The sequence below is a fragment of the Hoplias malabaricus genome, chromosome 3, assembly GCF_029633855.1.
Source record: "Hoplias malabaricus isolate fHopMal1 chromosome 3, fHopMal1.hap1, whole genome shotgun sequence".
In the NCBI taxonomy this organism is placed as follows: domain Eukaryota; kingdom Metazoa; phylum Chordata; class Actinopteri; order Characiformes; family Erythrinidae; genus Hoplias; species Hoplias malabaricus.
The window spans coordinates 7,110,263-7,132,417 of NC_089802.1; the positions used below are offsets into that span (position 1 = coordinate 7,110,263).

The 22,155-nt window shown below is 36.5% G+C and overlaps 2 protein-coding genes across 6 annotated transcripts in view; both read right to left on the reverse strand.

The window, feature by feature from the left end:
* The window catches only part of rab18a (RAB18A, member RAS oncogene family), a 38,094-nt gene extending 24,037 nt beyond the window's left edge, over positions 1-14,057 (reverse strand). For 2 of the 3 annotated variants that reach the window (XR_010801868.1, XR_010801867.1), the window contains exons 1-8: positions 13,902-14,057; positions 12,949-13,004; positions 10,586-10,647; positions 10,055-10,127; positions 9,495-9,613; positions 8,711-8,777; positions 6,265-8,301; positions 5,946-6,123 (exon numbers count right to left, since the gene is read on the reverse strand). Coding sequence is in view for 1 of the 3 variants with exons in the window: in XM_066663767.1 (XP_066519864.1) it covers positions 8,132-8,301; positions 8,711-8,777; positions 9,495-9,613; positions 10,055-10,127; positions 10,586-10,647; positions 12,949-13,004; positions 13,902-13,969 (615 nt within the window). In the remaining 2 variants the exon portion in view is untranslated. Of the gene's footprint in view, positions 1-5,945; positions 6,124-6,183; positions 8,302-8,710; positions 8,778-9,494; positions 9,614-10,054; positions 10,128-10,585; positions 10,648-12,948; positions 13,005-13,901 lie in introns of those variants that run through there. The other variant, XM_066663767.1, reaches the window with a different exon arrangement.
* Positions 14,058-14,387: 330 nt separating this feature from the next.
* The window catches only part of afap1 (actin filament associated protein 1), a 62,487-nt gene continuing 54,719 nt past the window's right edge, over positions 14,388-22,155 (reverse strand). For 2 of the 3 annotated variants that reach the window (XM_066665909.1, XM_066665908.1), the window contains exons 12-18: positions 21,952-22,069; positions 21,493-21,678; positions 19,442-19,562; positions 18,584-18,748; positions 18,122-18,312; positions 17,575-17,739; positions 14,388-17,266 (exon numbers count right to left, since the gene is read on the reverse strand). In XM_066665909.1, coding sequence (XP_066522006.1) covers positions 17,240-17,266; positions 17,575-17,739; positions 18,122-18,312; positions 18,584-18,748; positions 19,442-19,562; positions 21,493-21,678; positions 21,952-22,069 — 973 coding nt within the window. In that variant the 3' untranslated portion in view covers positions 14,388-17,239. The remainder of the gene's footprint in view (positions 17,267-17,574; positions 17,740-18,121; positions 18,313-18,583; positions 18,749-19,441; positions 19,563-21,492; positions 21,679-21,951; positions 22,070-22,155) is intronic. The other variant, XM_066665910.1, reaches the window with a different exon arrangement.

A 22,155-nucleotide genomic window follows, 5' to 3' on the forward strand; every position in this document is an offset into this window, starting at 1 on the left:
AAAGTTTTTCACTACCTAAAGCCTTTATTTTCACAGTTATATGCTTTCCATTTAACTGGGTTTTAATTGCTATACTCTAAGTGATAATGACAAATGCATATACCTATAGGTTTAAAAATAAGTTTTTTTTTATTAATACAGTGCATAGCACAACTAAAATAAATACATTTGGGATCCAGCCACATGCGCAGTGTACTGTTTTAGTGATGTACATATCTTACATAGATATGACTTTACAGATTGTTTTCAGTAATAGGTGCAAAAGCTCATGGTATGAGGGGTGTATCAGTGACCATGACATGGGTAACTTGCATATGTGAGATTTTTCCATCGATCTGTAGGCGAACATTGGGTTTTTAGAGCGAGAGAAACATATGCTGCCATTAAGATGACATCATATCCCGTCAAGTCCATAGTCATTTCAGCAAGACAATGCCAGGCCTCATTCTGTACATGCTACAACAACATGGCTTCATAGACACAGTATGTGACCTTGAGTGATCTGCCTGCAGTCCAGATCTGTCTCCTTTGATGCTTTATTATGAGAAGAATCAGGCAATGGCAAGCACAAAGTGTTGCTGAAGTCTTGTATCATGCAAGAATAAGAAGAAATACCACTTGCAAAACTTTAACAGTTGGATTAAATAGTTCCCAAATGATTAAACAGTGTAATTAAAAGACAAGATGAGGTCACACTGAGGTAAACATGCCAAAAATGGTAAAAATTTCAGTTGTCAAATCATAAGTGTGTACTATTTGGGTGAATAAACCAAATCTTCATATCTTACATATTACATATCTTAAATATGTACATTTGAGATTCATCTGTTCTGTAAAAACATTGGATCAAATAAATAAAGTGAAATAAAGCTATAATACGAAGAGAATGAACAAATCACAACTTCTTGTTTTTATTGGCTTTTGCAGAATATTCCAACTTTTCTGAAAATAGGATGCGAATATGTCTTCAGATATATCATATAATAACAATAAATATATTAATACTAAAGGGTATATTATCTTTTTTTCTGTCTGTGTTTCAGGTCCTCACAAGTATAGTAATACAGCTGTGTTTATATATGTGCATATGTTTAGATCATGCTCCCCAAAAAGCACTTAAAAATGTAAAATGTAATGAGAGCTAAGCTTTGCATAAACCTACTGTTGTCAATAAACAAAATGTCTAGACTGCAATTTAATATATTAGTCTCTGGGTTCATTTTGCTGATGCATTGTAGACATCCACCGAAATAATGTTGGATGCTTATTTCCATAGGCCAAATGCTTTCAGGCAGACACTATTTGCAACCTTGCTGACATTAAAACATAGCAGGGTATCATACCACGCTGAAAAATTACAGACAGAGCTTTCCATCTGCTCCAGACGCGCGGTGAAGATTTGAAAACTAGCTGCTGAATGGGGATTATGATTTGCAAATCATCATCAGTGATACAAAACCTCAGCTCAACTGGCTTTTGGCTCGGCCTGCTTTTGCTGCTTGCAGGACACTGCAGGTCTGCCTCGATAGGCCTGACTAAAGCAGAGTCCCATTATAGCTTCTTTCACTTATGTTGGAGTATTTATTAAACATAGATGCATGCGCATTGACATTTTTAGTTTTTTTAATAAGGTGTTTTCTCCTGGAATTCACTCTGCCTGTTCCAGTCTTGGCAGCGAGTGTGGCCTGATCGTGGCAGTTGAGAGTCCCTGCCAACCGCGTACGATGAAGTCTGGCAGCCAGTGCCCAAATGCTGCCATAAATCTGGACGCCTGTGGGCACACTCCTCCCAAGGGCAAGCCCCCTTACCCACACTTTTTGCTCACAGCTTTAATTCATTCATTGCTAAACATGTCTTCCCCTTCTTATGTTTTGAAATAACGCTGATGTCTGAATTTATGCTAGCTGTGGTTTGCAGGAGCTGCTCTACAGTGTGCTGTCGCTAGCCGGGCGCTCTCTGCAGCAGGGTGGAAATTTAGAGCTGTGGCCATATTTTAGAACATTAGCAGAGCAGGAGGAGCCAAAGAAAAGAATTAAGTCTCGTTTAAACCTCTGTTAAGGTCCTTATCTTCGAAAATGTCTGTCTGGCAGAATAACACTTTATAAGACACACATTCTCAAGCATCAAACGAAAGAAGCAATTTCTGGAAAATCAAATCAAATCTGGCAAGTGAGGCCAGACTGAAGCCTTTCCGGTTCTTCCATTGTTTGGCTGCTGGACCTCGTGATAGATTGTTGAAGATAATAGAATGAACTCTGAGTATATTATTTTACACAGTCATGTTACATTAGAAATGTTGCTCCTGTGTCTTGTCTTCTATCCAAAGCAATATAAAGACAATAAAGGTGCAAGAGATGTGCCTTGGACGTGCTTCTTTACATTAAATATGACAGGGCCTCGTTTTCCACGGTTTACTCAAGGGCTCCGTCCTTTCAGTCGACCAATTACTAATCATCCGATGTACAATGGGGTCTGTAATACCTGTCCAAATGCAGACCAGAGGATTCTGGTGTTTTCTTCTTGATCCAAAGACCATTTAGATATATTTTTATCCTTACTTTCCAGATATTTCCAGCTAATACAGATTTATAGTTTTGAGGATATCTGTTAGTTTGGATTTCACCCAATCCAGCTGTTCATCAGTCCATGACAATATTCTGGTCCAAATCAGGCCATGATTCTCTGCATTAAACAGCCCTCAGACATCCATGTGTTGGAGTCTTAATCCAAGATACAAATCATTATATTGAACAAACTACTTCTGAATAAATACATTTGTAAGTAAAGATATTAAACTACAAATATTAAACTACAGGGACAGATGAATAAACCCTCTTTCTGGAAAAATTGGTATTTGTGTGAAATGTAAAATTTTTATTCTCTTGAAACTTTATTAACAAAAGTTCACAAATATATATTTCCCTTGTTTTCATAAAAGCAACTTCATTGAAACATTTGATATCTACAACAACTTGGAAGACACAACATGGCCAAAAAGAGACTATTCAGCTTCCACGGGTTTCAAACCCTCCACAACAGGCAGGTGAATGCACAGGAATAAAAGCTTAAAGAAAAAAGTGTGTTTGGGTATATATATATATATATATATATATATATATATACACACAGTTTATACTGGAATTGGTTCCAGGTCACTTCACTCACAACCTTAATAAAACATTGCATAGTGCATAGTATTGAGATATAAGCAATGCAGATCATTCTGAAAACTTTAAATCATCCCTATATTGCTTATAATAATATATTAAATTATATTTTATAAGCAATGGTTTTACTGTATTCTTTAACAAATAATGACCAGAAGAATATCTGTATATGTTCAGTACGGGGAGAGTGTGAGGATCTGTAAAAAATAGCAGGGCTACAGCTAGAATGACTATGTGGATACTTAAGTATACTTAAGTGTATTAACTATAGAATTACTTTTGTGTAATTTAGTCAGTTTTTAAATTCTCCCAATTTTCATAAAAAAGCATAAAGCCTTTTGAGAATCTATCACGTTTGTTGAGTCATAAGCTGTCCAAATTAATCATTAAAAAATACCCTAACTATGTTTCAGCAAAATGATAAAAATGGGTAAGTGTACAGCCTCCAGCTCATTTTGGTCAATTCCTTTCATTTTCAAGAAAAAGCACTTATTTTCTTGGAAAGTGCATCTTCTTCACATTCAGCACATCACAAAATCGGCACGGAAACATTTATTGTTAAAGAAAATACATTTCCAAACGTATTTAAATGTCATAAGAGAGTTTATGAATCATGAGGTTCTTCTTAAAAAAATTACCAAAATTCTTACCAAAACGGGTAAGAATATAAACCATAGAAAATATACTTCCCTGTCATAGAAATGTTTGCTGAATCAAGTTCTCTCCAAATTCACCTTACACTTTCAGAAAATGTTTACATTTTCAGTGAAAAAGTCAAAAATAAGTAAGGTATTTGGTCATATATTAGTCGAGTTTTCAGTACCATTCCTTTCATAAAATTACCTGCACTGGCCTAAAAGACAAAAATCGGACTTCATAAAAATGTAAGTAAAACGACCAAATTATAAAAGACTTAAGTCTTTTATTCTAAACTATTTTTTTGTTTAATATTTGAATTATTTAATTTTTTGTGAAACATGATAACAATTGAAAAAATTAATCAACATGTCATGGAATTGTTTGCTGAATCATAAACTGTGCAAATTAATCATGAACCTCACCTTACAAATTTTCAGGAAAATTACCAAACAAAGGTAAAACTATAGCTGTAACTTAAAGACTATTATTTGTATTTTATTTTATTTTTTTTAATGTAAAAATGTCAAAATATAAATAAAAACAGAATGCAAACAGTTTAAACCCTATATTTAATTGAAAACAACACAAAGAAAACACTTTAAATATTGAAACTAAGAGATTTTGTAGTTCACCTCCAATATTCACACATTATGAATTTGATGCCAGCAAAATGTTTAAAAAGCATCATTTTTAAAGGGGAAGATTGTGCCATTCTTGCTTGATATTAGGTGTCTGCTGCTCAACAGTTTGGGTGTCTGTTATAGTATTATTAATTTCATAATAGTGGTAAATAAATGGCAAAATATAGAGTATATCATTGCTATACAATGAAAAACATCCATCTACAAAAACAGCAACGTTACAGGAGAAGGCAAAAAAACATGTAAAAAAATTATGGAGAATTTTTATTTGTCCATTCATCATGAAACTTTCACAAGTTCAAATTGAGTTCAAATGATGTGGTCAAATAAAAATCAAAATCAAAAGTTGAGACGTTTTTCATTAAACAGCAATGTCATGTTCAGAATTTTTGTTTTATTTTTTCAGACTGTGCACTTATAACAGTAATAATAGTTCTTGTTTGTTTGTTTATTTTTATTTATTTATTTATTTTTTTTTTGGGGGGGGGGTGGTTTGAATATCTACACGTCATAAGAGAGTGCTCAAAAATCCAGTCTCAAAATTCTCATTCATTCATTTGATCCACAACTGTCGAGTCCTTATCTTCAAGCTTATTACAGTCTATTTTTAAATTCCTCAGAAAACATGATGCACATGTCCTCACAGAATGGATGAGAACCCTATTTCACATATCCCCTATAAATTCCTCACACACTGGAGCACATCGCACAGAGAACTATCACCATAGTCACTGTCTCATCATAAAGCAATTCAATAACAATCACTTCTACCTCTTTGTTCCTGCAGATTGAGACTATATAACGTCATTCAGTAATTAATAGCAATCCATTCAATAAAAATATTGTAAAAAGAAAAACAAATCCCATTGTATATAAGCATTTTGTGTTTTATAAATGTACCTGAAAATGTCTGAGCTGTGTTTTTGCATAAATATTGATAGCTACACCTGGTCCTAGTGCTGGGTTAGAAAGACTGACTCCTGTATTCATCAAACTGTTACATGAGATACTTGTAAAGGCTGATGTCACATAATGCTGTGATTAAAATCAGACAAAAAAAGCCCTGATCCACAGCATTACATCTTCTTGACTGTTGTGTAAAATTCATATTGATAAAGAATTATGTTGATTTGTATTTAATGCTTTCTAAAATCTTTAGTCTGAATGGAAGCTGCTTTTGTTGGCTGTGCCTGTCATGACACAATCAGCAGAAAACAATGGAGAAGCACATTTCAGCGAGGCAGCATCTGTCTGAGGAACCTGAGAGCGCTTGGAACTTTCACTTCAGACGCAGAACGAACAGAGTGCAAATCTTAAATGATAACTGACCTGAATAACTTTATAATTTAAGGCTAAATGTGTACCGATATTTCTCAAATTAACTATATTTGTCTGAAATTTAAATATGTTTATGAAATGTGAACATGTGCAATAACTGGTCTTACAATGTACAACAAAATGTGTATTTTAACTGTTATCTGTGGCAGTGAAAACACACCTGGAGAGGAGGGCAGCTATCCCCGGCGCCCGGGGAGCAGTTGGGGGTTAGGTGCCTTCCTCAAGGGCACTTCAGCCACGGCTTGAGGGAAGAGAGTACACTTCCTTCACGCCTCCCTCCTCCACTTTCCTGTTGGTTGTGGGGATCAGACCCAAACCTTCCGGTCGCAAACCTGCTCCTGTACACATTAAGCCAACCCCACACAAGGTCCAAAGCTATAATATTTTATTAGGTGAAATTTCAAAAGCTTTCCTAGAACTAAGGCTACTCCTAAGTCATGATCTTTGTGTTGAGACAGCCTTGGATGGTCCAAACTTACACAGTAATGGAATCATGACCAAAGCGTAGCTGCACATCTGCCCGATACTATGATTTAGATCCGAAACATTTCACAGGTATGGAAAGCACACGCAGACAGCGTTTGAGCACTCATCTGAGCAAACATCTCCCTCAGCTTACTCTAGAATTCACAGAGCACTGTAACGGAAAATGAAGAAATCACAGAGGCTTGGAGATACATTCCTGAGCTGCTCATATTTAACAAGAATGCTTGAGCTGAAGGGGGAAAAAAATACGAGTGAAAAAAGAGCCTTATTCACAGAGATTCATTATGATTTAATTAAAACCATTATTTTATAATGCTACTTTGTCAGTTCAAACAAATATTTTACTATTACAAATAATTTATCAGCAAATATTTATAGATCCACTTGGATGTGCAGTAACAGTGTGTTATACTGTTTGCATACATTCTCTTGAATTATAGATTCAACAGAATAAGCCAGCATCCTGAATATCAGTGATGATTTCCATCCAGACATGAACAAAATAAGCAGGGAAACATTTTTTTAAAAAACATAACATTTCATGATTTAAACAACCAAAGCGAAAGGTTCCACACGGACACAGGACAAACAGGACACGCTGAAAAGGGTCAGCAGAAGAAAAACCTTTATAATGACCTGCAGCTGTCACTGGCTTACACTAGATAAGTGCTACAGCCTGTCACCTGCTAAAGAGAAATAGCCGTCATTAGCAAATGGCATGAAAAACAGAAGACTCCACACACCACTGGGGAAAAAAAGGATAAACTCACTGAAGTAAACACTGAAACAAAAACCTTCAAATACACACAGGGGTTTCTTACAAATGCAGGTACACGGTGTCCTCAGGGAACATGAAAGGCTTACACTGGAGCCTGTCTTCCAATAATAATGTGATTACTAAACTGTTTTGTTTGTACTATTTGTGAGAATACTGAGTTATATAATAATAATAATAATAACAGATTTTAAAATACAAAACTAACCTTAAGGAAAATGTTGTCACAAACTCAGTGAGGCCAGGATGAATGTTTAAGGGCAGACCGAGAGTCACTTTTTCCTTCCACTATTCTTCTCCCAGGACTTTTTAAAACATGTACAGTATAAATCAGTGGTGTCAATCAGTTTGATTTATAAGCCTTTCAACTGCATGTTCTTAAGTAGTCAGTCCAAGTCGATAAAAGCGGTAAAATGAAGGTCCAACATGATGGTGACGCTATTATTCACAAGTATTGTGCTACACGGAATATAAAGATATATTTTGGGGGTCATGTAGAAAAGGGAATGTATGTATGCATGTGTGTGTGTGCGTGTGTGTGTGAGTGAGTGAAACTAGTTGTTACTTGTTATTTACTACTCTATTACTCTACCCACCTCTGTGCAAAGTCATCTTTAAGAAGTGTGGTGTACACAGGTGAGCATTTACTGTTCTGTAGATAAGAAACACAAGGCGGCAAACACACACTGGAGTGCACATACAGCTCCTATGTACATGCACTCACAGTTTTCCCACAGTTATAAAGACTGGCCAGGTCTGTGAAAGGATTCAGTTTTATGGTTACATTTTGTCACCCAAAAGTCTGCACACCCATGGATGCAGTTCCCTGTTTACTACTGATCACCATAACGACTCAAGGCACTTACGGGACTCTGTCAATGCAGTTTCATGTGTGCGGTGACAAGTAAGCCCCTGAGCAAATCCCAGACACAACAAAACATAAAATTAAACAAACCGTCTAAAACGCTCAACATGTATGTTCTGTGGGCATGTTCATAACAGTTTTGTGCATCTGGCTTTGAGCATGTTTATCTTTGTGTGTGCGCATCTGTGTGTGTGTGTGTCAGAGTGAGAGAGAGAGGCAGTTAAGGCAGAGAACAATAACAGCTCCCTGTTGCATTCTGTGGAGTGTCTTCAGAGAGGTGCACTTCACTCCTCTTTCCTTCACTCTCCCACAGCCCTGGAGTCTGCAGGATCTTCTCCACCAGCTCCTCAAAGGCACACTCCACCCCGTCTCGTGTCTTAGCACTGGATTCTGCAATAGGGAGACAGACAGAAACAGACATATAGAGATAGAAATAAATCCCAAAAGGCACTGGTTAGAGGCTTTCATTCAAAACGTGGACTTGGTCCTTACTGTATATGATCACAATTATGTAAACATCTGTCCATCTATTATGTTTATCAGTGCCCCCCATTTGTCCCAAGAATGGTATTTTAACATTTTAGCAAAATAAATGAGTAATTGTTTCTCTGCAACAATATATGATGAGCATTTTTCCAAAAAATAATAAAAAACAGTTCATGATGTGGCGGGATCGTAAAAATTTCCCCTAGTTTATGACATATTTTCCCCTTGATAATAAAAACACTAGAATCATTGCCCACTGCTCTAGTTTCAGTAATCAACACTGATTAGAATGAACGAGATTCTCTTAATTTACCTATGAATAACATGGAATGTTTTCTAGCAAACTTCATGCCTTCATTTCGGTCCACCTCACGGTCCTCCTGCAACAGACAAAATAGGAGAAGGCACAACAGAGGGAGTGATTATATATCACAATAACACTGCTACAGAATTACAACCATGAGTATCTTCAGCCACTCTCCCTTTACATTTTAAAAATTAAGAAAAAACAATTGGGTTAAACACATACATCAGCAAATGCTAAAATAAACATGAAAGCTACTTTTTTTTCATTGCAACAAAGATCAGCGAGCTAATGTCTGCCAGAACAAAATCAAGTGTATTTGAGCTTTTTATACCTCATACATGTGACAATCTGCTCTGAACTAACATTAAAGAAACTGAGAAAATGTAGTACTGGCCAAGAGGTAGTAAAAATAGATGTCAAAACACAAACTAAAGCTAAGGATGCCATTTTAAGAGGATATGTGAGCGACTGAAAATTCCATTAAAAATGTATATAGAAGCTAAAATCTATAGTGCAAGTGTCTACTGCTTTTTCAGGATTGAACCTGGACCCAAATTAAAATCTTTGGAATATTCCAGAAATCAAAATATATGAGAGAATAACTGGCATGTCAATGACGTCAAGGGAAGCTGAAAGAAAGCAGCTGTAAATGTGAATTAAGATTAAAAATATTGAAAAATAAATGGTCTAACAGTCATGGTTTTAAGACTCTACAGATACTTGAATAAATAAAAGTGCATAACACAAAAGAATCCCCAGTTCATCATGTGCCACGCACTTGGAAATGTACCTTGTCTATTTTATTCCCCACCAGCATCTTGACAAGATCGTTTCGTGTGCAGTAAGTCTCCAGCTCATTCAGCCAGGTGCTCAGCTTAATAAACGTCTCTCTCCGTGTGACATCATACACTGTTATAAACATACATTTCACATAGTAAACACATGTTCAAGCTCATCTGCACCGACTCAGAGAGTGAGGATCATGGCAGAAATGCTATTTTATGTATCACACTCTAAAACTGTGACAAATCCAGCGTTATTTTGCCCATATATGGATTTTTCTAGAATTGTTGGACAAGCTTTATGGAAAATCTTCTATGAATCCCATCTGCCACTAACATCAGCTCATGTACAAAACTGAAATCTTATCTCTATCCAACACTGAGATTATTAACACAAAGTTAATAACATGCTCAGGACAAAAACTTAATAAATGTTGATTGCATCAGATTTTCTGTAAAGTTTGTCTAACTGTGAAACACAGGCAAATTCAATATTTTTTTCTGCAATATTTTGTTTGACACATTTTATACAGAGGTTCCTCAAAGAGTTAATAAGTTATTAACTCACCCAGTATAACACCTTGGGCTCCTCTGTAGTAACTAGGTGTTAAGGTACGAAATCGCTCCTGACCCGCCGTGTCCTTTTTTTTTAAAAGAGAAAAAAGAAAGGATAACAGCCAGACAGATTTATACAGAATAATTGATTCTCACACGGTAGAACCCAGACAAAGTAAATTTTTTGGAACAGCCAAATTACTGAATATTAAAATAAATTGAGCCTACAAGATGGGGGTTTCTATTTCAGACTTAATACCTCGCATTCCAGTCCCGAAAAATGGAGAATTCCATAGAAAGAAGGTGACTATTTCAATGTGATTTAATGTCTGGTACGAATAACTGGTGGAACACTGTCCTCTGCTGGTAGACAGTAGATTTTGTGTGTGTGTGTGTGTGTGTGATCCCCATCCTAAAACTTTGCAGCTGTATACACATAACATGTTTTGAAATGTGAGGCGCAGAGAACTGACAGAAGCTATTTTGCAGAAAATAGTGTCAAAAAATGTGAAAAAAAGAAGGCCTGAAATGTTTGACTACATACCCAAATAGCTAACTTTGTCTGGTTCCCATCCACAGCAATTGTCTTCACTTTGAAATCTACACCTGCGTTTAACAGAGATATTTATGTAATGCACACTCCGTTTATTAAAATAAAATGAAATCAGATCCAAACTAAAGTTTTATTTTCTAAATCTTTAAACTTGAATCCAAGCCATAAACAAACAAAACTCTTTCCAAAAAGTGAAACCAAGATCCTCCCTGAAACTAAACCTGGAATTCAAGACAAAAGGCAATATATAATAGGAATATACATTCAAATATGTAATAAAACCATATAAACATTTATTAATAAAATATTTGTACTTAAAAGGTGTAATTAATATTTCAGTAAAAATATAGTAAAATACAAAAACCATGGTTTAAACACAAATAATAAAAAAAATAAAATAAATAAACCAGGCGATAGATTCACAGACCAGCTGCAAAAAAAGCATGTCACTTCAAACAATGATTCGGATTATAAAACAAAGGGATGAAATAGATGGAAAAATTGTGGATACTGTTCCTGCGGTATGTTTATGGCTAATCCATGCATACACAGCGAGAGATCCTCTACAGGTATGTGGAGCAAGAGGTCTGCCAGGCAATAAGCCTAGCGCATGCAAAGAATTTAAACCATTTATTACTAAATGGGGATTTGTGGCTTTATCTCGCACAGATAAAACAATATTACAGACATGACTCAACTACCTGTGGCATCGCTCAGCATAGCCATCACTGCTTCACAAAAAAACAGAACAACAGTGACATGGCGGCAGCAAGGAAATAAATCTCTATGTTTCCTTTCACCACAGTGAGAGAGCTGGAGATCCACGCTGACAGATTTATCAGAGGAAGGCACTGGGGGATATCTAGGCCCATTTAGAAGCATTGATAGGGATTCGAACTCATCTGGTTTGGTGTGAAGTGCTTTTAAAAAGCATGAGATGGTAACACAGCAATATACAAGCAACTCACATGTGCACATGAGCATCAGCAAATACAAAGATTAAAATAATGACTGCCTAGGATGGCTGTCCAGTGGCCCTCTGTTAAAATCAGTTTGACTTGGACCCAGTAGAGAATGCGTGATGCATTTTGAAATGCAAAATTTTACAAACAAAGTTTTGAATAATTGCAAAGTATTGGACTTATTTGCAGAAAGAATGGGACAGAATTAAACTTGATATGCTTCATCGCTTTGAGTCTTCAGTGAAATTGCTAAATGCTTTGGGTTTTGAATATTTCTTTAACATTTTGCAAGAACGAAATTTAAATTTATTGAATATGAAGAAGAAATCAGTATTGTAATGTTTTGAATGTATTAAGGTGCAAAAACTATTTACAAATTCCTGCTTTCATCTTAAATTTGCATTAATATTAAAATTCCCAATAATGTTCCAATTTATTCTTATTGGGGATTTAAAGGCTAAGCACCAGCTCTATGAAAGTGTCAAACAAATAAATACAGTGGAATTTGAGTTCCTAACTAGTGTTTATTGATAGTCAGAAAACATGTTGTTTCTTACTAATTCAAGGAATAAGGCTTAAAAGACCGTTGGTCTTTTGCTATTGCTAGGCTATTGTCATGAATAATGTTGGTTATTTAGCTAGATACTGTCATAACAGTCAGTCATAACGGTGTTTTACCGCGGCGTTGTTCAGCTGTTGTCCACCAGTGACGTCACGGTTGCGTTCAAGAATCTCCGTAGAGAGCTCGGGTTTTTCCGTCAATTTAATAAAATTGTCAGTTTTAAAGCAAATTAAGTTGCTATTTTCATTTTAATTCATACTTATATCTGTCAGTGATTACAATAATGTGAAATATTCATGGAGGTCTATTAAGTAGTGCTTAGCCTTTAAGTTTTGCAAAAACAAGTAGGAGCAAATGTGTACCATTAAAAATGTAAAGCCACTGTTAAAAATAAAAAATATTTTTTATATATTAAAAATCTACTACTAACGTGTCAAAGAATTTATTTTTTTTTTGACACAAATAAATGTCTAAATATAGATAGCAAAAAGATTACATGCAACTAGCATTGTATCAGTATGGAGTTTCTCTATAGTTTCACTATAAATTAATTTTTGTTTACAGGGACTTACTTATGAAACTAACAAAAGTGCATTCCAATGTAAATCATCGCAATAAAGTTAGTATAATATCATTTGGCCCAATCTTGTAAAATCCGAGTAAGTTATTTAAATGACACTGACATTCACATTCAAGTAACATTTAAACACACTTTTATCATTACAAAATAGTACATAGAACAGGGTGAGAGGAATAATATCATAGAAATAAAAATAAAATAAAAGTCCCTCATTATTTAAAATTGTGTGTAGCGGTTTACTTCAAATTACCGATGGTTGCCCCAAGTTCAGGATCAAACATGTCATCCGTGAACCTCAACAGGAGACTGAGTGGAATGGCAGCGAGAGAGAGAGAGAGAGAGAGAGAGAGAGAGAGAGAGAGAGAGAGAGACTATTACTTTTTAAAAAAAAATATGTTATATAATGAAACACAAAGTACCAAAAATGTACCTGAAATTGATGTGTTTCAATAGTTCAGGATTAGAATGGATATCATAATGCTACACAATAATGTCTCAGTATCACAGTTTGTGCCTGTGATTTCACCACCAAAAGCACATTTTTTTGTTACATAATTTTTCTCAATAATTATGAAATAATCTCTTCACCCTTTACAGATTTCTGACAGATTTGTTGTGAGCTCTTACGTTATCGTGTGTTGTTTCTCTGTTAAATTGTTTCTTAAAGGGAGGTTACATGAGGGTGATTTATTGATGCCTTTAAAACATTTGTGATGGGAATCAACGGCCAATTAACTTACAAGTGTTATGACTTTTTGAAAGCAATAATGTGCTAACCGCATGGTGTTAATTAATGCTGGTCATGTACTGGTCTATGCGAGTTAATTATGGTGTAACTGGTCTGAATGCCGTTGCTCTAACCTCGTCTGTTACAGGTCTGTGCTTGTCTAAGACTGTCTGGTACTGGATAATTCTGGTCTAAGCTAATTTATTCTGCTTAATGCTTGTCTGTTTTAACAGTGTCATGTAGTTCGAATAACATACCGCTTTACCACACAAGCAACTGCTGAATCATTTATTAAAATAATCCTCATAACAGCCTCTAAAACATATCAACATATGCCGTATACTGATATTTTGTAGCATTACTGCTAAACGGTTCATGAGGATTTTCCGACTCTTATTTTGTAGCTTAAATTTCAGTAACGTTAGCCAACACGGAGCAGCTTTAATTTCTTAGAAATACGTCCAGAAGTTTCTTACCTGGACTTTCCTACTCCACTTTCTCCAATTATTAATAGCTTCAGCGTCGTCAAAATGTCTTCGTTCATTTTTAAAATCGTACAAAATGGTTGAAATTAAACAAAAAGTTAAAACGACCAGCACTTATATAAGTTTTATTTTGTTGATGGTGTCGTTTCTTGTTCTCTACTTTAAAAGGCTGCTCGGCGGTAAAAAAACATTAAACTCTTGTGGTGATGCCACCTAGAGGACGTAGAATGTACAGCAGTGTTACTTTTGGTGTAGAATATGATTCACGTATCTACCACTAGAGGGCCCTGTAATGCCAGTGATCAGAGCTCACCGTGTATATTTGAACAAAGGATTACCTCAAGACTACAAACATATTTATATGTACTCAGATCTGGGATTACACAGCGATAATGTGTTATAAATGTTTAGATTATGATGTGGGTGGATGTTAGGACAAAAATGAACTGAAAATCACATCAGGCTTAAAAGCATTTTTTTTATTACAGCTGTTTGTCGCCAAGTTAGCAACAGTCTTCAGAAAAGTACAATAGAGTAGAAAAATTCTTTAAGGTGCAAAACAAAACAGGTTTATTTTAATTCATTCAAATGGCAACCCCACCCTCCCAATCTTTTATATCTGAAGCAATATCTGTAACAGTTCACATTTAACGACATAGTTTGTTAGTTTGTGTGAGGCAGAGACAGTTCAGGGTTGTCAGCTAAGAGGCTTGTTCTCTGTACCCTCTTTATAGTATTCTCCAATCTAACATTATTAATACTGTTTTCTGTGTTTCGAGGTGGAAAATTTGAAAGACGTTGTATTAAAGTCAAAGTTAGTGTAGTTTGGGTACATTGTTAAATGACCAATTAAATGTTTACAGAGAAGGTTATCGACCAATAACGGTAGCTCTACAGGCAGACCGTCCAATCCGAAGATTCTAAGCTATTTCAGCACGCCCCCTTCTCACTCAAGCGAACCAATCGGAGTAGGGCAGGGCGGGACTATGTGAACGAAACTTCTCGAAGTTCTATGTAAGCTCTAGAAAAACAAAATCCCGGACGTTTGTGAAATTCCGCCCGGACATTTTGTTAAGTCTAGAAAAGAGCCGGGTAAAAGAGGACGTCTGGTCACTCTAACATTGTTTACTGCATGACTAGATCTAGAGCCACAATCAGCTTGAGTACACTCAAATATATAAACGTATAAAACAAATTAAAGGACAATAAATATTTTTTAGAGAAAAATATTCGTCTTTGTCTGATATTGTGTGATGATGGTGTGGGTAGATAAAGTGTGCTACAAGTTCTTGCTCAAAGATAAATTGGAATTGTAGCAGGCAGTTTGACATAATATACTTTGGTATGAATTTTTTAATGAAGGAGCTTGACTGACAAGAAACAAAAGAACTGTTGACCCTTAAGATCTGAAATAAGCCGGCTGACAACCTGTGAAATATGTACTTTTCTTTCTCATTTTATAATATAATAGATTTAAAGTGAATTATTCGGTTTTAACAATACATGACTAATGTAAATATCTTCCCAGATAATACTAACTGAAGTATTCTCCATTCCTGGTTGGAGCATCCCAGATGGATTAGGCCTGTGAAGAAAGGGAGGAAGATGTATTGCAAAATGGTCAAAATATGTTAAACTGACTCTGAACTCCAACAAGACATTACTCAAAGGCTTTTCTCTATGAGACAAACCCAGTGACACCAAGTTCTTGTTTAACATCGACTCCTCCGCCTCACACAAAGTGGACGAGACTCGGTCTGGACTGTAGACTCCAGTGACAGAAATCGATTGACAGGAAAAAGAAAGAGAGATATTTACACTTGCATTCAGGACTAAAACGTCTGCTTGTACATAGGTTTAAAATATGTAGCCTCAAATCAAAATGCTAAGCTTCACTGCATGAGAAACCAGTCATCCATGGAAAGATATAAATGTTCCTCAAATAAGGGCATGCTGGCAGTAGTCTCTATGAATCTGTCAGTCCTTATTTCTATATTAAGCACCACGTCTTGCTCCTTAATCTTACTGGATTTGTCAGAGCAAAACAGCATGACTCAAAAGCACCAAATATATACAGTATGCAAAATGGAGCAGACTGCTAACATTACTGCTTAATGCCAAAAATTCCAAAGTGTTTTTCCAAGTAAAATGTACTTTAAAGAGCACAAAAGAGCAGGTGTTCATTTAATAAATTGGGTACATAGAACGCTTCATTACAGACCTCTGGAGCATTTCTGAATAAAGGCAGAACCACTATAGCATCTTTCCAAGAAAAGTGATGTTGCACAACGAGTGAATTTCACATAAGGATGCAACCCAGGTTTATATACAGTGCTTCTTTCTCTGTCAGTGTATTGATGAGTTTGAGTTAAAGTGATTCATGTTACTGTGTCCCTCCAAAAAAAAAAAAAAAAAAAAAAAAAAAAAAGGAGACGGTTTCAGTGCAGATGGAGCATGTTCTAGCGAGAGTAAAGGAAAGTTCAGTGAGGTTTTTGAGATTTGTGCCACGCCCTGGCCTCGGCTGACCTCTTCCCTATGGGCTACTGTCACCATGGCAACCACTCCAGTCCAGACACAGGAGGAGTAAAGGCTGGATGCTTCAAAACCTACATGACTGTGCCATCGCCCATTTCCTCAACACCACATTTAGATGACACTGATCCTTAACTTTAACACAAAGCATTCCTTTAAACTGCATTTTACTTTATGACTGAATCCAATAGCCAGAAGCATATTCTTTTTCTAAATTCCAGCTGAATATGGACATGGCTGACGGTTTTATATATATATATATATATATATAAAACAAAATGGAGGAAAAACCATCTCAATAAAGGCAAGGCCTAGAACGAGGCCAAATAAAACGTTATAAAGCTTTAAATATTGACACAAACAAACACAGAAAGAGGCTTGTATTTACTCGAAACATTTACAAATAAATATTTAAATTTTGTTTTTCTAAATTTCAAATGATGGTAACTTGGAAATCCTATGAAGTGAGAAGTTTCACAGATCAGAGCTTAAGAATAGCCAAGATCAAGATTGCAGCTACTTTGCACTTGGAGAAATGGCTGAAATGGTGGACAGCAAAAAAAAAAAGTTACGTTTTTTTTCTCTTCAGTCCAAAAAGAAAACAAAACGAGCACTTAATGTCCTTCAGAATTAAGAAATGGCAAGCTAGTGAGCTGTTAGCAATCCCTCAGTTCTCATTATTTCCTGCACCATGTCATGTCTGTGCTGCAGTCAGTTCACTTTCGAAAAACCCTTTCTATATGCACAAATTTAAATTAATATTTACAGAACCCCTAATGAAAGGATGAAAAAAACGATTATGTGCCAGATTTCATCTCCCATTCCTGCAAGACACAAAACAGTCAATCTGTCAGTTTCAGGTAGAAGGGGAATATAAACAAGGTCATTTGCATGCTGTAGTATGTGCTGAACTGCAATGGCATAGACCCAAGCCTACTGTACTGCAGCTAATATATAATATATAGCGCATGCACAGTTACTCAATATGAAATACGCAAGCCGTCCTTTAAGACCTGACACTCAAAGCAGAAGACAAAAACTGAAATAAATTGTTTCATGCACAAAAACCCCTCTCGATAAATAAAATGAAAGTGTGTGTGCGAGTTTGTATAATGTGTGTAATGCGTCTCACCTTGGCCTTTCTCAGGACATGTCCACGAACTGGTGAGGATTTCTGTGGCACTTGGCGACGCAGTAATGAGGCGCTGTTGACCGGCAGTGAACATGTCTCAGTGTCGCTTGTGTCACAGCTGGAGATGGGCGAGTTATCCACTGTGCGCTTCATGAGAACTGGAGACTGCACACACAGAATAAACACTTCTTATAAACTTCTAACAAAGAAATACACTACTTCCATGTAAGTGACCTCAGCTCAGATTTGTCCAGAATTGGCCAGATGTACCTCTGAGAACATGCTCAAGCCAAAATCCTAAAAATACATTTAAAGCCAAAGATGTTCAGAGTATTCCTACTTGTCCTTTCAGGAAATTCATGATTTTTACACAATATAAAGAATGTGATTGGTTTGAATAATGTACAGATTTACATGTTGGTTTTACATGACAATGAGAATCTGGTTTGCACCTGGAACTAGTCCAAAATCTTAGCTTCTGTGAGTTTCTGTGTAATATTTCGTATGTTTCAGTGTATAGTTATGTTCTTGAAGACTCAGTGCAGACCTGTGGACTGGAGCTGCTGGTCTTGGGTTCAATGGTCAGGCCAAGAGTGACCCCACCATTCAAAGCCTTCTTCAGACTCTCTTTCACCTCTGTTAGCTCAAGTTCCATGTTCACTCGCTCCTCTTCCTTTAGCTTACACTCATCCTCCACCTTCTTCAGCCGCTCTGTCAGAGAGGCCAGGGCGCGCTTCCCTGAAGAGGACACCAACGTTTTAGTCTTTCCTTTATATGAGAACATGTGGAGATATTAGTAAATTAAGACATGTATATGATGATGCCCATATTACTGTTTAAGTAAGTGAGATGGATTTTTACTTTTTGTAAATTTCTTAAGGAATTAAGACTGTCTGCTGGTCTCATGAACATGGATTAATTCTAGAAAACTGAATTACAACATAAATGGCGATTTACAATGAATCTTTTTTAGGCCAGGAAGCAAGCTTGCTTTGTTTTTGTTTCTCACCAGGATTGTTCTCGAGAGCAGTTCGCAGGTCTCTCCTTTCCTTCTTCAGGTGCATCAGACGGTTCCTAATCTCCTGCTTTCTTTTCAGCAGCTCTTCTTCTTTTGCCTGGAGTTTCTTAGCATCTGCCTCCACTCTGTTCTTTCCATACTTGTACTGATCCACACCTACCAAAGATCACAATCAAATTGAATCATTAGTGTATACACAGTATGTTTCTCATTTGGAAAGTTTTTCTGTTTCATGTGAGAGTATTGATCATCACTGCCAGACAAAATCCTTGTGAAGAAGGAAAAAAAAAACATTTTGACCAATATTGACTATTTCATAATGAAAATTTCCCACAATGCAAATAGTCTGTGTTTACAAGGGTCCAAAAAACGACAAAAAATGGAGGCATAAGTGTCTGTTCTGACAGCAATGTTATATTACACTGCTGTGCTTCTATTTTGCAAGAGTTCATGTTCAGCACTAAAAGACAGACTGAGGATTTATATCATCCAAATATTTAAGTGGCTGGTAGAGTGGGCCATTAAATTGTTTGAGTAAAAGTGATGCTCTGAGTGAGCCTGTGTCTGGTGGGGATTTTTGGGGTGACTGAGTTTACTAAGCAGTATTAGGGCCTGTCCACACAAACCCCGGACTGCAATTTCCACATTCCGGCATTTTCCACATGTTTGTGTGGCTTCTTTTTCCTTGAAAGAGATCATTGGTGGAATAGCTGGGAGAATGTGTGTAGACAAGATGTCTGCATAGGTTAGAATGTGCAAATTCTGCGCTATATTAATGAAATATGGGCTAATTTCAAGATTGCTCTGTCTCAACAACACATGATCTTACTTGTAATACTGCATTCTTACTTGAATTGTTGCGTTTGACTGGTATTGACCCATTGGTTCCATTGGCTTTCCTGGGTTGATTCTTGTCCAGCTTCAGTTTGGCTGCCAACCCATTGGAGGCTGTGGTTTTCTTTCCCTTCATCTGATTAGCAGAGAGTAGATACAGTCAGATGAAAATAACTCACCAGCTATGTTTTTTCAGACAGAGAAAAATATAATTGACTAAATATTCTAACTTCTTAACTATCTCAGTCTTTATTTGATTTGTATCAAGAAAAGTACGAAATAAGTAAGTAGTCCTTTCATATTCCGTCGACAATACGAACGGTTGGGAACAAATTGATTTAAAAATGTAATAATATATTAAAAAGGTCAAATAAGAGTGACTAAAGCTAATTACATGCTACTAAACTGCAGGCTTGATGCTGCTTTGCCAATGATCCACAAAAAATCTGCTTTAATCTACCACATTAATCATATTAAGCTTCGGATCAGACAAAGATTACACAGGGAAGTGATTAGCATCTCTCTGCATAATGTACTTTGTGGTCGGTGGTCCGAAGCTAATGCTACATCGGACTGAGAACACTAAGAACAACATAGAAGTATCAAAGGCTTCTTTTAAAACCACATGCAGTGCAACCCATATGGGTTTTCAGCTGTTTTCAACTGCCAATAGTACTGCAAGAATAACGGCACACTTCTGATATTATTGTTGGCTAATAAAGTTTTAAACACCACTCAGTTTGTATATGACCATATGCACAAGTACAGACATCACATAGTGTGACCACTCAGCTCTCAGAAGCTAAATGTAATATTGTTACGAAACATTTGGTTGCAGTTAGCTCACAGCGCTAAGTTCACATCCGTTACCCAACTCAAATCTCTACTAAGACTCAATTCATCATTCAGTTCCTTGTTCAGCAATGTAACCAAACTAAACTAAAAAAGATTTCATGCATTAACTCTATTATAACAAACCAGGGAAGTTCATTGAGGTCAATTCGTTTAAAATCACTGAACAGATCATCTCAGCTTTGCTTAAAGAATATTTTAACATTTCGGTTAAGTTTGAATTGCTTGTTTGATATCAAGGATTTTCATAACAGTGGTGATGGGAACCAGACATCCTACTAAAAATAAAAAAATATAACACGAATTGGTTACCAATACGATGCCAGGGCCATTATTTTATAATACATCTAGATATCGTTTAACAGTATTTCTGGACCTAGCCTTTGGTCAGATAGATACATTCATTATCTATAAGCGCTTATCCATGTGAGGGTTGCGGTGGGTCCAGAGCCTACCTGGAATCATTGGGCATAGGAATACACCCTGGAGGGGGCGCCAGTCATTTACAGGGCAACAAAGACACACACAAAGACTCACACCTACGGACACTTTTGAGTCGCCAATCCACCCACCAACGTGTGTTTTTGGACTGTGGGAGGAAACCCACGCAGACACAGGGAGAACACACCACACTCCTCACAGACAGTCACCCGGAGCGGGAATCGAACCCACAACCCTCGTTGTGGGTTCGTTGTGAGCTGTGTGACTGCGACACTTCCTGCTGCGCCACGGTTCCACCCCAGATAGATACATGTAACGTTTATTATGCCCATGATAAAGCAAAGCAGTAGCTTACATTTAAAACTAACTTCAAACAGCGGTATCTGTATTGTAAAGACTGCTTGTTCCCTATCACCACTGTAAAGATATCTTCACATAAAACTATTCCGAAGAACTTCAGTTACATTTAAATTCTCAGATTATCCAGAAATTTGGACTTTTCAGTTATTCCGGCCAACAGAACATGCTAGATTTGTATCTTCATTAGTTTCTGAGACACTGACACGTGGCCCAATTAATTTTAGTTGAATTATTACAACACATTGCAGCATAATTCTGTCCCGTTTATCCATACTGGTGCAACACCTCTGCACTATTTGATTTCTATTTTTCCATGAAATTGACTCATTGTTTCAAATTTACAAAAGTTTATAGGACTATACAGACATGCAGAGAAAAGCACAGAGTGTTATAAGCAAGAGTATGTTAATCACCTGAGAGTTAGTATTAGAAGCAGAGGAAGAGGAAGATGAGGAAGACAGGGCTTTAGAGGAGACAGGTGTGTTGTAGTGGTTAGCTGCCAGTTTTGGAGAAGGCATGTTTTCATAGAGGTCATCATTCTCATAGTGAACCTCTTCGTGTAAATAAGCACAGGGGGAGAACTGCACATCTCGCTCTATCTGAGAGGAGGAGCAGGCCAGAAAGGGCAGAGGTCAACAGCAAAAGAAATTTTTATAGTTAGATGATGAATGGTCCAAATGTTTACATTTTGGAGACATGAGATCCGGTTTCATTCCAACAGCAAGAATATGCACAAGAAGTTATGAGAGCACTGAATTACAATGTAAACACAATAATGAATCCCTGTATTTGAAACACTTTAAGTTACAAGGTCAAAACATTGAGTGTGTAAGTTTACTCAGTAACAGACCACTATGTATGTGAAATCATACCGATCCATTGATGCAGGGGACATCGTCGTAGTGCAAAGCCACTCCAGAGGGACGGGCGTAGCCATTCACTGGATTATCCAGATATGGGTTTGGAGAAACAGCTCTCTTACTAGTGAAACTAAAAAAACAAATTTAATTATTAAAAACCTCAGGCAATTAACAAAATCAAATAGTCCAAAAAAAGATTCAATTATTTTTTAATTA